Source organism: Salvelinus namaycush, chromosome 3 (assembly GCF_016432855.1).
Source record: "Salvelinus namaycush isolate Seneca chromosome 3, SaNama_1.0, whole genome shotgun sequence".
Classification (NCBI taxonomy): Eukaryota; Metazoa; Chordata; class Actinopteri; order Salmoniformes; family Salmonidae; genus Salvelinus; species Salvelinus namaycush.
This window is the reverse complement of record NC_052309.1, coordinates 88,463,223-88,480,860: the sequence shown is the minus strand read 5'-3', so window position 1 is coordinate 88,480,860 and position 17,638 is coordinate 88,463,223. Positions and strand designations below refer to the sequence as shown.

At 50.0% G+C, this 17,638-nt stretch overlaps 1 protein-coding gene across 1 annotated transcript; it reads right to left on the bottom strand.

Moving 5' to 3' along the window:
• Window positions 1–1,624: 1,624 nt before the first annotated feature.
• Window positions 1,625–16,971, bottom strand: LOC120044103 (monocarboxylate transporter 6-like). The gene is made up of 6 exons (XM_038988692.1): window positions 16,401–16,971; window positions 5,783–5,923; window positions 5,404–5,654; window positions 5,039–5,358; window positions 4,601–4,851; window positions 1,625–1,950 (listed from the first exon to the last, which is right to left on the bottom strand). The coding sequence occupies exons 1-6, from the start codon at window positions 16,969–16,971 to the stop codon at window positions 1,625–1,627; spliced, it is 1,860 nt and encodes a 619-aa protein (XP_038844620.1).
• Between the last annotated feature and the right edge of the window lie 667 nt (window positions 16,972–17,638).

Here is a 17,638-nt window from a genome sequence, read left to right as displayed (position 1 = left end):
GCCGTATGTTAGACAGTTCTACTGTAGCGTCTACTAGTGGGCCGTATGTTAGACAGTTCTACTGTAGAGTCTACTAGTGGGCCGTATGTTAGACAGTTCCACAGTAGCGTCTACTACTGGGCCGTATGTTAGACAGTCCTACTGTAGCGTCTACTAGTGGGCCGTATGTTAGACAGTTCTACTGTAGCGTCTACTAGTGGGCCGTATGTTAGACAGTTCTACTGTAGCGTCTACTAGTGGGCCGTATGTTAGACAGTCCTACTGTAGCGTCTACTAGTGGGCCGTATGTTAGACAGTCCTACTGTAGCGTCTACTAGTGGGCCGTATGTTAGACAGTTCTACTGTAGAGTCTACTAGTGGGCCGTATGTTAGACAGTCCTACTGTAGCGTCTACTAGTGGGCCGTATGTTAGACAGTTCTACTGTAGCGTCTACTAGTGGGCCGTATGTTAGACAGTTCTACTGTAGCGTCTACTAGTGGGCCGTATGTTAGACAGTTCTACTGTAGCGTCTACTAGTGGGCCGTATGTTAGACAGTTCTACTGTAGCGTCTACTACGAGCCGTATGTTAGACAGTTCTACTGTAGCGTCTACTAGTGGGCCGTATGTTAGACAGTTCTACTGTAGCGTCTACTAGTGGGCCGTATGTTAGACAGTTCTACTGTAGCGTCTACTAGTGGGCCGTATGTTAGACAGTTCTACTGTAGCGTCTACTAGTGGGCCGTATGTTAGACAGTTCTACTGTAGCGTCTACTAGTGGGCCGTATGTTAGACAGTTCTACTGTAGCGTCTACTAGTGGGCCGTATGTTAGACAGTTCTACTGTAGCGTCTACTAGTGGGCCGTATGGACGACAGTCCTACTGTAGCGTCTACTAGTGGGCCGTATGTTAGAAAGTTCTACTGTAGAGTCTACTAGTGGGCCGTATGGACGACAGTCCTACTGTAACGTCTACTAGTGGGCCGTATGGACGACAGTCCTACTGTAACGTCTACTAGTGGGCCGTATGTTAGACAGTTCTACTGTAGCGTCTACTAGTGGGCCGTATGTTAGACAGTTCTACTGTAGCGTCTACTAGTGGGCCGTATGGACGACAGTCCTACTGTAGCGTCTACTAGACTGCTTAGTCAGCTTTTACAGCACTGTCATTCAGGGTCTGAATGAAATAGGGATGGTGTGTCATTCAGCCTCGTGTTTGTTGATGAAAACAGAAGATATTTATTGAAAAAAAGATGGTGGTGTATACTGTATATATAGAGAGAGGGAGAGACAGAGTGTGACTTCCAAATCCAGACTAGATCTGTGTGCAAACTCTTGTGTTGTGAATGCCTGGATACGTACGTACATACATAGGAATCACAGTGATAATAACAGTTGTGTATGTGTAACCTCCCAGTTCTTCCCTCTGAAGGCAGCAGACAGCAGGCACCACAGAGATCCTATCCTTCATTGGTTCATCATAGTGGGGGCGTTACACAGTGAGCAGTTCCTGTGATATGCTGCAGCTCCTACAAGCCAAGGCTCGTGGAAGGCTACCTCCTTACTTCATTCTGATTCTAGATGTAATTCTATGGCAGGCAGCTAGACAGTTTGTCTTACTGGGTTACACACGTGCATATTAGTACGTCACACGTTGGTGACACGTACAGTGTCCTCTGCTCTCCCTCCCTGTGTAGAAGGAACATGGCTGTACTGGCAGTCAGGGACTAGGCTGATAGCAGGCTTCCCTCCCTGCGTAGAAGGAACATGGCTGTACTGGCAGTCAGGGACTAGGCTGATAGCAGGCTTCTGTTGGTACGCAGCAGGAGGACCTGCTCTCTTCTTCTCTTCCCTCTTCTTCTGTCTGTCCAGATAGTAGAACGCTCCGATCAGGAAGAGGCCAGAGGAGGAGACAGTCACACTGCAGGCATAGAACACATAAGAGTAGTGTCCTGTACTGTCCACCAACATGCCTGGAAGAGAGGGACATGGCAACAGGCACAGTGTTAGGAAAGACTTGGGTAACACTTCATTTGAAGGGAACCTACATGACCATGTCATAACACGTTCATAACCACACAAAACAGTTCATAAGCATTTCCTAGAAGGCTTGTATCAACAACCACACGTGGTGCTATAACAGTGAAAGAACAGCTATATTTAAGTGTGTCAGTGTGTGTCCTCATAACACATTCCTCTGAACTGGATGCTAGTTCAGTACAGCTCTGCCAGGACCCGCTGAGCACAGGGCTAGTGGGCTACTACCAGGCGTTGACATTAGAGTTGCCATGGCGCTGGAAACCAGAGACCACCTTACTACCAGGCGTTGACATTAGAGTTGCCATGGCGCTGGAAACCAGAGACCACCTTAGGAGTTCAGCAGGGGTACACTAGGCCACGCCCTCCTCCAGTCAGCCTGCCCCAGAGCTGTTCCCTGTCGACCCTCCTACCCGCCTGACGCACACAGACACACACGCAAGCATACACACACACACACATTGTGGAAACCAGAGCACATGACCCATTCACATCCCCAGCTAGACATGGGAATCCAGTGGAAAGAACATTCCATTTCCCTGTGTGACAAAACTCATACCCTCCCCAGTCCTCATATAACATAACAGGTTTATACTGGGCATAACTCAGACCCTCCCCAGTCCTCATATAACATAACAGGTTTATACTGGGCATAACTCAGACCCTCCCCAGTCCTCATATAACATAACAGGTTTATACTGGGCATAACTCAGACCCTCCCCAGTCCTCATATAACATAACAGGTTTATACTGGGCATAACTCATACCCTCCCCAGTCCTCATATAACATAACAGGTTTATACTGGGCATAACTCATACCCTCCCCAGTCCTCATATAACATAACAGGTTTATAATGGGCATAACTTGACAAGAACCTTAACATGTATGTCTATATGAGTCACTGTGTTCACCACCTGTTGTTATGCTAACCACCTACTGACCAACAATGACACAACTAGACTGTAGATAACATGCAGTAGGGGAAGTCATTGATTCTGTACCACAGACCAAGAATCCACAATAGGACTTGAACAGATGCCATAGACTAGAAGACCATACTGTACCAAACACTTTATTACTTAGATGTTTTACTTGTCTAGTTTTAACTTAACTTATCTTAAAAACTGCATTGTTGGTTAAGGGCTTGCAAGTAAGCATTTCATTGTAAGGTCTACCTACACCTGTTGTATTCGGCACATTTAGATAAATACGATTTGATACATATTGTAAATGGGGAAATTGTGGCGTACCACACCCCCCTATAGCCCCCACAGTGGTGTACCACACCCCCCTATAGCCCCTACAGTGTCGTACCACACCCCCCTATTGCCCCTACAGTGGTGTACCACACCCCCCTATAGCCCCTACAGTGTCGTACCACACCCCCCTATAGCCCCTACAGTGGTGTACCACACCCCCCTATAGCCCCTACAGTGTCGTACCACACCCCCCTATAGCCCCTACAGTGTCGTACCACACCCCCCTATAGCCCCTACAGTGTCGTACCACACCCCCCTATTGCCCCCACAGTGGTGTACCACACCCCCCTATAGCCCCTACAGTGTCGTACCACACCCCCCTATTGCCCCTACAGTGGTGTACCACACCCCCCTATTGCCCCTACAGTGTCGTACCACACCCCCCTATTGCCCCTAGAGTGTCGTACCACACCCCCCTATTGCCCCCACAGTGGTGTACCACACCCCCCTATTGCCCCCACAGTGGTGTACCACACCCCCCTATTGCCCCCACAGTGGTGTACCACACCCCCCTATAGCCCCTACAGTGTCGTACCACACCCCCCTATTGCCCCTACAGTGTCGTACCACACCCCCCTATTGCCCCCACAGTGGTGTACCACACCCCCCTATAGCCCCTACAGTGTCGTACCACACCCCCCTATTGCCCCCACAGTGGTGTACCACACCCCCCTATAGCCCCTACAGTGTCGTACCACACCCCCATATTGCCCCTACAGTGGTGTACCACACACCCCTATAGCCCCCACAGTGGCGTACCACACCCCCCTATTGCCCCTACAGTGGTGTACCACACACCCCTATAGCCCCCACAGTGTCGTACCACACCCCCCTATTGCCCCTACAGTGGTGTACCACACACCCCTATAGCCCCCACAGTGTCGTACCACACCCCCCTATTGCCCCTACAGTGGTGTACCACACACCCCTATAGCCCCCACAGTGGCGTACCACACCCCCCTATAGCCCCCACAGTGGTGTACCACACCCCCCTGTAGCCCCCACAGTGGTGTACCACACCCCCCTATAGCCCCCACAGTGGCGTACCACACCCCCCTATAGCCCCCACAGTGGTGTACCACACCCCCCTGTAGCCCCCACAGTGGTGTACCACACCCCCCTATAGCCCCCCACAGTGGTGTACCACACACCCCTATTGCCCCCGCAACCCTCCCCCACTCCCCAGATTGCTTATGACATGTTCATATGCTAGGTAAAAAATATATACATAATTAAAGAAAATTAGCTGTAAAACTGAAAATGTTTATCTTTGTCCCATGGCAAAATGTGTAGTAGTACAATCCTGACAGGCGCAATACACAGTACCTGCGAGCGGCGGTCCAATCAGCAGTGTTCCACTCTCTAACATACTGATGAGACCCAGGGCAGAGGGGAACCGGCTCATCTCCACCGTCTCCATCAGCACCGTGAACAGCAGAGAGCCAATCACAGACATGGACAGACCAAAGATGACCACGTAGACCAGGAGCACGGGGAAGGTGGCGGCAGCACCACAGATACTGTTACTCAGCCCGTTGACCAGGAGGGCTACCGCAAACACATACACAAAACAGCCACTGCCCCTGAGAGGAGGAGGAGGAAGAGGAAGAAGAGGAGGAGGAAGAGAAGACCAATTTATTATCCATTTTCTTTTTCAGATCACATCATTTTTTATTATATGTTTTCTTGCTTGGGATTTGAACCAGCAACCCTCCGGTCCAGTTGCTGACCCACTCCTAACCTCTAACATCCAGGCTACAGTACCTGAAGCGCGGCAGGCCGAAGAAGACAGCCGCCACGGGTCTCACAGCAATGTTAACCAGGCCCAGTATGGCCATCAGTAGCGCGGCTCGGTCCTGTTCCATACCATTGGCTGTAGCATAGGGCACCAGGTAGACCAGGGGAACTACAAACCCCAACATCATCCACGTCACTCCCAGGGCGTAGGCACGGTAACGAGGGTTACTGACCAACAGGTCAAAGGCCATGTGTCTCCGTAGGAACACGACAAGGTCACTGAGCGCTGTCCTAAGTCTTGCCTTAAGTCCCTCCTTCTCCTGTTGGAGAGGACCTTTGATTGGTTTCTTGCCGAGCCCCTGGGCAGCTTTGTTAGTGAGTGTCCTCTGGGCTCCACTGTGTTTGGCCCCCAGGGGCCTCATGACAGCCCCACACACGCAGCAGTTCAACAGCAGTCCTCCCAGGACCAGGAAGCTGCCTCTCCAGCCAAACTGGCCCAGCAGGAAGTTGGCCAGCAGGGGTAAGGTGCTGAGGCCCAGGGCCGTGCCGGTGGACGACAGGGCGTTGGCAAACGCCCGCCGCCTCAAAAAGTAGTGGCCCATCATGGTCACAGAAGGCTGGAAGGACAGGCAGAACCCCAACCCTGTATGAGGAGGACAGAGGAACTGATGAGGATGACTCATAATGCCCCATAGAAAGAAGGAGAGACGTCTTATATTGGGGGGTTTATAGTGTGTGTGTGTGTGTGTGTGTGTTTGTGCGCCCTCTGACCTGCAATGATGCTGGTGATGTAGAGTTCTGTGATGGTTCTGGCCAGGGCACTGACCACCATGCCTAGTCCACTCAGAACCCCTCCCACCATCACCGTTACCCGGCAACCAAACCGTTCCACGAGCACGCTGCATAGTGGACCTGGAGAGACAGGAAAACAACGTTCAATCACAATACACACACACACACCTGGAGAGACAGGAAAACAACGTTCAATCACAATACACACACACACACCTGGAGAGACAGGAAAACAACGTTCAATCACAATACACCCACACCAAACACCACACACTCCCCAAAAGCATACAATGGACTGATTAGCATATCAGATCACAATAATTAGCATCATCAATGCATTATCACTGAACATGGAACAATAGTCTGCAAAAAGAGGACAGGACGCTGTTTATTTCCACTAAAACACAGCTGCTGAAACGCACTCTGTTACGTCGTTCAGCAGACACTTCCTCCCATCGCTGGTAACGTCTGGTGGACCAAAGCTTCAAACTAAAACACTACAAAGCAGTTCACTCCCCAGTCGGCCAGACTTGTTAGTTGGTGTTACAGGCTTATGTATATGTGCTAACCACAGTTAGCCTGGGAAAAGGTCACGAGGTTACCCACACTGACAGGTGGCTATGTGTGCAGGCTCTTACAATAATGTGGTCAGAAACACATGATCTGAATGATCATCTTCCAGCTCTTCAATCCAACTCTCCAAGACAGACCGAAGCTTACAGGAGTACCTATCAGGCTAATTGATTCAAACGGACATGAGATTCAGAGTACTGAGAACTGAGAACTCTTGGTACTGTCTTTGATGTGGGAATAATGAGTCCATTCTTTGTGCCGTCTCATCTGTGCTCTTGTGTCATGATAATGTCTGCTCCAGTCATGTGGTGTAGTCTGGTCTCTGTCATGATAATGTCTGCTCCAGTCTTGTGGTCCAGTCTGGTCTCTGTCATGATAATGTCTGCTCCAGTCATGTGGTCCAGTCTGGTCTCTGTCATGATAATGTCTGCTCCAGTCTTGTGGTCCAGTCTGGTCTCTGTCATGATAATGTCTGCTCCAGTCATGTGGTCCAGTCTGGTCTCTGTCATGATAATGTCTGCTCCAGTCATGTGGTCCAGTCTGGTCTCTGTCATGATAATGTCTGCTCCAGTCATGTGGTCCAGTCTGGTCTCTGTCATGATAATGTCTGCTCCAGTCATGTGGTCCAGTCTGGTCTCTGTCATGATAATGTCTGCTCCAGTCATGTGGTCCAGTCTGGTCTCTGTCATGATAATGTCTGCTCCAGTCATGTGGTCCAGTCTGGTCTCTGTCATGATAATGTCTGCTCCAGTCATGTGGTCCAGTCTGGTCTCTGTCATGATAATGTCTGCTCCAGTCATGTGGTCCAGTCTGGTCTCTGTCATGATAATGTCTGCTCCAGTCATGTGGTCCAGTCTGGTCTCTGTCATGATAATGTCTGCTCCAGTCATGTGGTCCAGTCTGGTCTCTGTCATGATAATGTCTGCTCCAGTCATGTGGTCTAGTCTGGTCTCTGTCATGATAATGTCTGCTCCAGTCATGTGGTCTAGTCTGGTCTCTGTCATGATAATGTCTGCTCCAGTCATATGGTCTAGTCTGGTCTCTAAGAATGTTCCTTAGTCCTGGGTGAACCCTATCCCTCCAGCTCTTTGTTAGTCTCCCTAGGCAGATGGGTTCCCTCCCACATGAACAGTGTTCTGACACGCTTTGGCCCTAGGTCTGGGACTTCCGAGACTATTTCTGAAACTATCCCTCCATCCCCCCTCAGTCTCTCCCTCCATCCACCCTCTATCTCTCCCTCTATCTCTCCCTCCATCTCTCCCTCTGTCCCTACAACCATCCCTCCCTTTCATCTCTCCCTCCGTCTCCTCCAGATTAATTCGGTTAAAACCAACCCTGTCCACTGGAAAATCATTGCAGCCTTGAAAATCATAATATCTTGGTCCAACTGAAAAAAAATCCCCAGTTTGACACACAGGAACTACAGTCATTTCCCCAATATGACACATGATGCTGGTTCTCACCAGTTGATGACTGCTAGCCGAGAACACATCCTTACATTTGAGTCATTTAGCAGATACTCTTATCCAGAGCAACTTACAGTGGTGAGAGCATATATTTTCATACTGGTCCCCTGTGGGAATCAAACCTACAACCCTGGTGTTGCAAGCACCATGCTCTACCAACTGAGACACACACATATTTAACCTTGGACAACTAGAAACGAAGAAAACACTGACATTACGCAACAATAATTACATGAATTCAGAATTTACAGTCATGACATCGGATCAACAGGATGCTTAATATCGATGGATCAGCTGGAGGTCTAATATCGATGGATCAACTGGAGGTCTAATATCGATGGATCAACAGGAGGTCTAATATCGATGGATCAACAGGAGGTCTAATATCGATGGATCAACAGGAGGTCTAATATCGATGGATCAACAGGAGATCTCATATCGATGGATCAACTGGAGCTCTAATATCGATGGATCAGCTGGAGGTCTAATATCGATGGATCAGCTGGAGGTCTAATATCGATGGATCAACAGGATGCTTAATATCGATGGATCAACTGGAGGTCTAATATCGATGGATCAACAGGAGGTCTAATATCGATGGATCAACTGGAGGTCTAATATCGATGGATCAACAGGAGGTCTAATATCGATGGATCAACAGGAGGTTTAATATCGATGGATCAACAGGAGGTCTAATATCGATGGATCAACTGGAGGTCTAATATCGATGGATCAACAGGAGGTTTAATATCGATGGATCAACAGGAGGTTTAATATCGATGGATCAACAGGAGGTTTAATATCGATGGATCAACTGGAGGTCTAATATCGATGGATCAACTGGAGGTCTAATATCGATGGATCAACAGGAGGTTTAATATCGATGGATCAACTGGAGGTCTAATATGGATGGATCAACAGGAGGTCTAATATGGATGGATCAACAGGAGGTCTAATATGGATGGATCAACAGGAGGTCTAATATGGATGGATCAACAGGAGGTCTAATATGGATGGATCAACAGGAGGTCTAATATGGATGGATCAACAGGAGGTCTAATATGGATGGATCAACAGGAGGTCTAATATGGATGGATCAACAGGAGGTCTAATATGGATGGATCAACAGGAGGTCTAATATGGATGGATCAACAGGAGGTCTAATATGGATGGATCAACAGTCAACAGGAGGTCTAATATGGATGGATCAACAGGAGGTCTAATATCGATGGATCAACTGGAGGTCTAATATCGATGGATCAGCTGGAGGTCTAATATCGATGGATCAGCTGGAGGTCTAATATCGATGGATCAGCTGGAGGTCTAATATCGATGGATCAGCTGGAGGTCTAATATCGATGGATCAGCTGGAGGTCTAATATCGATGGATCAGCTGGAGGTCTAATATCGATGGATCAACAGGAGGTCTAATATCGATGGATCAACAGGAGGTCTAATATCGATGGATCAACAGGAGGTCTAATATCGATGGATCAACTGGAGGTCTAATATCGATGGATCAACTGGAGGTCTAATATCGATGGATCAACAGGAGGTCTAATATCGATGGATCAACAGGAGGTCTAATATCGATGGATCAACAGGAGGTCTAATATCGATGGATCAACAGGAGGTCTAATATCGATGGATCAGCCTGAGGTTTAATATCGATGGATCAGCTGGAGATCTCATATCGATGGATCAACTGGAGGTCTAATATCGATGGATCAACTGGAGGTTTAATATCGATGGATCAACAGGAGGTCTAATATCGATGGATCAACTGGAGGTTTAATATCGATGGATCAACAGGAGGTCTAACATCGATGGTCTACGGTCCAGAAGGAGTAAAAGGCTTACTGTAAATAAGTAAGGACACTGTGGTTCACACTATCCAATCACTCAAGTGAATCACCAAATAACGTTCCTTTTCAACATATCATATTACTTCAGTGAATCACCATTTAATGCTCCTCTTGGCTTTAGTCCTCCTCAGCAGGAAGAGAAAGAGGAGGAACAGGGGGAGGGTCAGGGTGATAGAAAGAGGAGGAACAGGAGGAACAGGAGAGAGGGTCAGGGTGATAGAAAGAGGAGGAACAGGAGGGAGGGTCAGGATGATAGAAAGAGGAGGAATGAGAGGGAGGGAGGGTCAGGGTGATAGAAATAGGAGGAACAGGAGGGAGGGTCAGGGTGATAGAAAGAGGAGGAACAGGAGGGAGAGTCAGGATGATAGAAAGAGGAGGAATGAGAGGGAGGGAGGGTCAGGGTGATAGAAAGAGGAGGAATGAGATGGAGGGAGGGTCAGGATGATAGAAAGAGGAGGAATGAGAGGGAGGGAGAGTCAGGGTGATAGAGAGAGAAGGAATGAGATGGAGGGAGAGTCAGGGTGATAGAAAGAGGAGGAATGAGATGGAGGGAGGGTCAGGGTGATAGAAAGAGGAGGAATGAGATGGAGGGAGGGTCAGGATGATAGAAAGAGGAGGAATGAGAGGGAGGGAGAGTCAGGGTGATAGAAAGAGAAGGAATGAGATGGAGGGAGAGTCAGGGTGATAGAAAGAGAAGGAATGAGATGTAGGGAGAGTCAGGGTGATAGAAAGAGGTGGAATGAGAAGGAGGGAGGGTCAGGATGATAGAAAGAGGAGGAATGAGATGGAGGGAGGGTCAGGGTGATAGAAAGAGGGGGAATGAGAGGGAGGGAGGGTCAGGGTGATAGAAAGAGAAGGAATGAGATGGAGGGAGAGTCAGGGTGATAGAAAGAGAAGGAATGAGATGTAGGGAGAGTCAGGATGATAGAAAGAGGTGGAATGAGAAGGAGGGAGGGTCAGGATGATAGAAAGAGGAGGAATGAGTTAGAGGGAGGGTCAGGGTGATAGAAAGAGAAGGAATGAGATGGATGGAGGGAGGGTCAGGATGATAGAAAGAGGAGGAATGAGATGGATGGAGGGTCAGGGTGATAGAAAGAGGAGGAATGAGAGGGAGGGAGGGAGGGTGATAGAAAGAGGAGGAACAGGAGGGAGAGTCAGGATGATAGAAAGAGGAGGAACAGGAGAGAGGGTCAGGGTGATAGAAAGAGGAGGAATGAGGGAGGGAGGGTCAGGGTGATAAAGAGGAGGAATGAGGGAGGGAGGGTCAGGGTGATAGAAAGAGGAGGAATGAGGGAGGGAGGGTCAGGGTGATAGAAAGAGGAGGAACAGGGGGAGGGTCAGGGTGATAGAAAGAGGAGGAACAGGAGGGAGAGTCAGGATGATAGAAAGAGGAGGAACAGGAGGGAGGGTCAGGGTGATAGAAAGAGGAGGAACAGGAGGGAGGGTCAGGGTGATAGAAAGAGGAGGAACAGGAGGGAGGGTCAGGGTGATAGAAAGAGGAGGAACAGGAGGGAGGGTCAGGGTGATAGAAAGAGGAGGAACAGGAGGGAGGGTCAGAGTGATAGAAAGAGGAGGAACAGGAGGGAGGGTCAGGGTGATAGAAAGAGGAGGAATGAGAGGGAGGGAGGGTCAGGGTGATAGAAAGAGGAGGAATGAGAGGGAGGGAGGGTCAGGGTGATAGAAAGAGAAGGAATGAGATGGAGGGAGGGTCAGGGTGATAGAAAGAGGAGGAATGAGAGGGAGGGAGGGTCAGGGTGATAGAAAGAGGAGGTATGAGAGGGAGGGAGGGTCAGGGTGATAGAAAGAGGAGGAATGAGAAGGAGGGAGGGTCAGGATGATAGAAAGAGGAGGAACAGGAGGGAGGGTCAGGGTGATAGAAAGAGGAGGAATGAGAGGGAGGGAGGGTCAGGGTGATAGAAAGAGGAGGAACAGGAGGGAGGGTCAGGGTGATAGAAAGAGGAGGAACAGGAGGGAGGGTCAGGGTGATAGAAAGAGGAGGAACAGGAGGGAGGGTCAGGGTGATAGAAAGAGGAGGAACAGGAGGGAGGGTTAGGGTGATAGAAAGAGGAGGAACAGGAGGGAGGGTCAGGATGATAGAAAGAGGAGGAATGAGAAGGAGGGAGGGTCAGGGTGATAGAAAGAGGAGGAATGAGAGGGAGGGAGGGTCAGGGTGATAGAAAGAGGAGGAATGAGAGGGAGGGAGGGTCAGGGTGATAGAAAGAGAAGGAATGAGATGGAGGGAGGGTCAGGATGATAGAAAGAGGAGGAATGAGAAGGAGGGAGGGTCAGGATGATAGAAAGAGGAGGAACAGGAGGGAGGGTCAGGGTGATAGAAAGAGGAGGAACAGGAGGGAGGGTCAAGGTGATAGAAAGAGGAGGAATGAGAGGGAGGGAGGGTCAGGGTGATATAAAGAGGAGGAATGAGAGGGAGGGAGGGTCAGGGTGATAGAAAGAGGGGGAATGAGAGGGAAGGGGGGTCAGGGTGATAGAAAGAGGAGGAATGAGAGGGAGGGAGGGTCAGGGTGATAGAAAGAGAAGGAATGAGATGGAGGGAGGGTCAGGGTGATAGAAAGAGGAGGAATGAGATGGAGGGAGGGTCAGGGTGATAGAAAGAGAAGGAATGAGATGGAGGGAGGGTCAGGATGATAGAAAGAGGAGGAACAGGAGGGAGGGTCAGGATGATAGAAAGAGGAGGAATGAGGGAGGGAGGGTCAGGGTGATAGAAAGAGAAGGAATGAGATGGAGGGAGGGTCAGGGTGATAGAAAGAGGAGGAATGAGATGGAGGGAGGGTCAGGGTGATAGAAAGAGAAGGAATGAGATGGAGGGAGGGTCAGGATGATAGAAAGAGGAGGAACAGGAGGGAGGGTCAGGATGATAGAAAGAGGAGGAATGAGGGAGGGAGGGTCAGGGTGATAGAAAGAGGAGGAATGAGATGGAGGGAGGGTCAGGGTGATAGAAAGAGAAGGAATGAGATGGAGGGAGGGTCAGGATGATAGAAAGAGGAGGAACAGGAGGGAGGGTCAGGATGATAGAAAGAGGAGGAATGAGGGAGGGAGGGTCAGGGTGATAGAAAGAGGAGGAACAGGAGGGAGGGTCAGGGTGATAGAAAGAGGAGGATGAGAGGGAGGGAGGGAGATAGAAAGAGGAGGAACAGGAGGGAGGGTCAGGGTGATAGAAAGAGGAGGAATGAGAAGGAGGAAGGGTCAGGATGATAGAAAGAGGAGGAATGAGAAGGAGGGAGGGTCAGGATGATAGAAAGAGGAGGAACAGGAGGGAGGGTCAGGATGATAGAAAGAGGAGGAATGAGGGAGGGAGGGTCAGGGTGATAGAAAGAGGAGGAATGAGAAGGAGGGAGGGTCAGGATGATAGAAAGAGGAGGAACAGGAGGGAGGGTCAGGGTGATAGAAAGAGGAGGAATGAGAGGGAGGGAGGGTCAGGGTGATAGAAAGAGGAGGAATGAGAGGGAGGGAGGGTCAGGGTGATAGAAAGAGGAGGAATGAGAAGGAGGGAGGGTCAGGGTGATAGAAAGAGGAGGAATGAGAAGGAGGGAGGGTCAGGATGATAGAAAGAGGAGGAACAGGAGGGAGGGTCAGGATGATAGAAAGAGGAGGAACAGGAGGGAGGGTCAGGGTGATAGAAAGAGGAGGAACAGGAGGGAGGGTCAGGGTGATAGAAAGAGGAGGAATGAGAGGGAGGGTCAGGGTGATAGAAAGAGAAGGAACAGGAGGGAGGGTCAGGGTGATAGAAAGAGGAGGAATGAGAAGGAGGGAGGGTCAGGATGATAGAAAGAGGAGGAACAGGAGGGAGGGTCAGGGTGATAGAAAGAGGAGGAACAGGAGGGAGGGTCAGGGTGATAGAAAGAGGAGGAACAGGAGGGAGGGTCAGGGTGATAGAAAGAGGAGGAACAGGAGGGAGGGTCAGGGTGATAGAAAGAGAAGGAATGAGATGGAGGGAGGGTCAGCGTGATAGAAAGAGGAGGAATGAGAGGGAGGGTGATAGAAAGAGGAGGAATGAGGGAGGGAGGGTCAGGATGATAGAAAGAGGAGGAATGAGAAGGAGGGAGGGTCAGGATGATAGAAAGAGGAGGAACAGGAGGGAGGGTCAGGATGATAGAAAGAGGAGGAACAGGAGAGAGGGTCAGAGTGATAGAAAGAGGAGGAATGAGAGGGAGGGAGGGTCAGGGTGATAGAAAGAGAAGGAATGAGATGGAGGGAGGGTCAGGATGATAGAAAGAGGAGGAACAGGAGGGAGGGTCAGGATGATAGAAAGAGGAGGAATGAGGGAGGGAGGGTCAGGGTGATAGAAAGAGGAGGAATGAGAAGGAGGGAGGGTCAGGATGATAGAAAGAGGAGGAACAGGAGGGAGGGTCAGGGTGATAGAAAGAGGAGGAATGAGAGGGAGGGAGGGAGATAGAAAGAGGAGGAATGAGGAGGGAGGGTCAGGGTGATAGAAAGAGGAGGAATGAGAAGGAGGAAGGGTCAGGATGATAGAAAGAGGAGGAATGAGAAGGAGGGAGGGTCAGGATGATAGAAAGAGGAGGAACAGGAGGGAGGGTCAGGGTGATAGAAAAAGGAGGAACAGGAGGGAGGGTCAGGGTGATAGAAAGAGGAGGAATGAGAAGGAGGGAGGGTCAGGATGATAGAAAGAGGAGGAACAGGAGGGAGGGTCAGGGTGATAGAAAGAGGAGGAACAGGAGGGAGGGTCAGGGTGATAGAAAGAGGAGGAACAGGAGGGAGGGTCAGGGTGATAGAAAGAGGAGGAACAGGAGAGAGGGTCAGAGTGATAGAAAGAGGAGGAATGAGAGGGAGGGAGGGTCAGGGTGATAGAAAGAGGATGAATGAGAGGGAGGGAGGGTCAGGGTGATAGAAAGAGGAGGAATGAGAAGGAGGGAGGGTCAGGATGATAGAAAGAGGAGGAACAGGAGGGAGGGTCAGGATGATAGAAAGAGGAGGAACAGGAGGGAGGGTCAGTGTGATAGAAAGAGGAGGAACAGGAGGGAGGGTCAGGGTGATAGAAAGAGGAGGAATGAGAGGGAGGGAGGGTCAGGGTGATAGAAAGAGAAGGAACAGGAGGGAGGGTCAGGGTGATAGAAAGAGGAGGAATGAGAAGGAGGGAGGGTCAGGATGATAGAAAGAGGAGGAACAGGAGGGAGGGTCAGGGTGATAGATAGAGGAGGAACAGGAGGGATGGTCAGGGTGATAGAAAGAGGAGGAACAGGAGGGAGGGTCAGGGTGATAGAAAGAGGAGGAACAGGAGGGAGGGTCAGGGTGATAGAAAGAGAAGGAATGAGATGGAGGGAGGGTCAGGGTGATAGAAAGAGGAGGAATGAGAAGGAGGGAGGGTCAGGATGATAGAAAGAGGAGGAACAGGAGGGAGGGTCAGGATGATAGAAAGAGGAGGAACAGGAGAGAGGGTCAGAGTGATAGAAAGAGGAGGAATGAGAGGGAGGGAGGGTCAGGGTGATAGAAAGAGAAGGAATGAGATGGAGGGAGGGTCAGGGTGATAGAAAGAGGAGGAATGAGAGGGAGGGTGATAGAAAGAGGAGGAATGAGGGAGGGAGGGTCAGGATGATAGAAAGAGGAGGAATGAGGGAGGGAGGGTCAGGGTGATAGAAAGAGGAGGAATGAGAAGGAGAGAGGGTCAGGATGATAGAAAGAGGAGGAATGAGGGAGGGTGATAGATAAATAAACATTGGGCCACCAGAACAATGGACTACTGGTCCTGTCTGTCCCGTTTGGCCCTGAGCTACCGCCCTGTAATAACAAACAGAGTCTGAGTCACACACAACCCAACACACAAACACACCGCGGCACGTCTGAACCTGGGCCGTCCGTTCTCACACACACGGGCCCGAACAGACAGCATCCGCAGTGTTACCTGAACTCTTCACCTAACCTCTCACCCTTACTCTAAACACACAGCCTGCAAGGAAACACCCTCTACTCCCTCTGTGTGTCCAGTGTGTGTCCAGTGTGTCCAGTGTGTGTGTGTGTGTGTGTGTGTGTGTGTGTGTGTGTGTGTGTGTGTGTGTGTGTGTGTGTGTGTGTGTGTGTGTGTGTGTGTGTGTGTGTGTCCAGTGTGTGTGTGTCCAGTGTGTGTGTGTGTGATACATCTGAACCTGGGCCGTTCCCACAGGCGCAGGGTCACGGAAAGAGACACAGAGTTTCCAGAAATCTTCACCCTAACCCCTCAACTTTACTGTACTAACACTTCATCTGTGTGTGTCCTGTGGGTTTGTGTCGAGTGTGTGTGTGTGTGTGGGTGTATTTCTGTGTCAACATACATTGAGGTGAAAGATAACATAAAATGAATCATTAACCTGTAGTACTGTTTCATTGCAACATACTGTTATGTATTGGAATTAGGCCTACTTCAATCAGCCAAATAAAGACACTACAATAAATGTGTACAATCCTACAATGACAACGACAGTTAGCATCGCTACCACCAGTGTGTGTGAGAGAGAGAGAGGGTGAGAGAGGGTGAGAGAGAGGGTGAGAGAGAGAGAGGGTGATAGAGGGTGAGAGAGAGAGAGAGAGAGAGAGAGGGTGAGAAAGAGAGAGAGGGTGAGAGAGATAGGGTGAGAAAGAGAGAGAGGGTGATAGAGGGTGAGAGAGAGAGAGAGAGAGAGAGAGGGTGTGTGTTCAATCATGCAACAATGCCTCAATGTACAATGACAGAAGCATCCTCACCACCAGCGTGCAGCACAGCAGTCATGATAGCAGGCACCCAGGACGTCTCTGTGTTGCTGGAGCTGAACTCAGCCTGTAGCTCTGTGTAAAAGATACCAATACAGGAAGGGAAGGCCAGCGTTAGAGCCAGGACCAGGATAGTAGCCACCAGCACTACCCAGCCCCAGCCCCCATCCGGGGCCACCTGTTGGGCATACCCGTTCCCAGACAGCCCAGCCCCTGGTTCTCCAGTTGGGCCATTGTGGGGTGGTAACCCAGTAAGGTGGTGGTGTTGGAGGGAACCCTCCTCCTCCTCCTCCTTTTCCTCCTGCTCCTCCGAGTTACTGTCTGTGCTCCTCCTCACAGTACTGTGGTTCACCCCGGTCCAGTCCTGAGACGTCTGTGTCTCTACCACATTCTCTGATCCCCTGGACCCCTCTGCCCTAACCTCGGGTCCCTTAGGCCCCTGGGGGCCCTCTCCTCCACTACCCCTCCTCAGCAGGACTGTGTCGCCCTGGGTCTGGTTTTGTCTGGTCCTCTGGGTCCTGTGGGTCTGGTTCTGTCTGGCCTCCAACTCCACCCCCTCTGTCATCCTGCCTAGCTGGCTGTGGACTGGGCCTTCTGCTAGATCAGCTTCCTGTGTGGAGGATAACAGGGAGGGAAGGAGGGATAGATGAGATGGAGGGAAGGAGAGAGGGATAAGAAGAAGGGTGGGAAGGAGGTAGAAAAAGAGAGAGGGATGAGAAGGGAGGGGAGGGAGAGAGAGAGAGAGACAGAGAGAGAGAGAGAGAGAGAATGAGAGAGAAGTGTCTGATGTTGTTAGTTACTCAGAGGCAGCAGCTGCCCTGGCTGGCTGTGGTATTGGCTCCGTGTCTAAACAGCCACTGATAATGGATGCAGAGGAACAAAGCAAAGCATGACAGCCTCACTGGCTGAAGATATATTGTAAATTGATTAACTTGAGTAAATGTTTTCCATGAATAGCCCAAAAATAGGCTATTAGACAGATCCTTTCTACCAATGCTTAAAGTGTGTATAAGAGATCCATCTGTCTCAACTCACTCACTGTTGCACACCAGTATTTCTACTGCACATCATCATCTGCACATCTATCACTCCAGTGTTAATTTGCTAAATTGTAATTACTTCGCTACTATGGCCTATTTATTGCCTTACCTCCTTACTCCATTTGCACACACTGTATATAGACTTTTTCTATTGTGTTATTGACTGTACGTTTGTTTATGTGTAACTCTGTG

Excerpts from the sequence above, each read along its gene's own strand:
- LOC120044103 (XM_038988692.1), bottom strand. The coding sequence starts at position 16,971 with ATGACAGAGGGGGTGGAGTTGGAGGCCAGACAGAACCAGACCCACAGG. Across the intron at positions 5,359-5,403 it reads TGGGGGCCAAACACAGTGGA|AAACCAATCAAAGGTCCTCT; the intron begins GCCCAGAGGACA and ends GGGCTCGGCAAG. Across the intron at positions 1,951-4,600 it reads GATTGGACCGCCGCTCGCAG|GCATGTTGGTGGACAGTACA; the intron begins GTACTGTGTATT and ends CCTCTCTTCCAG.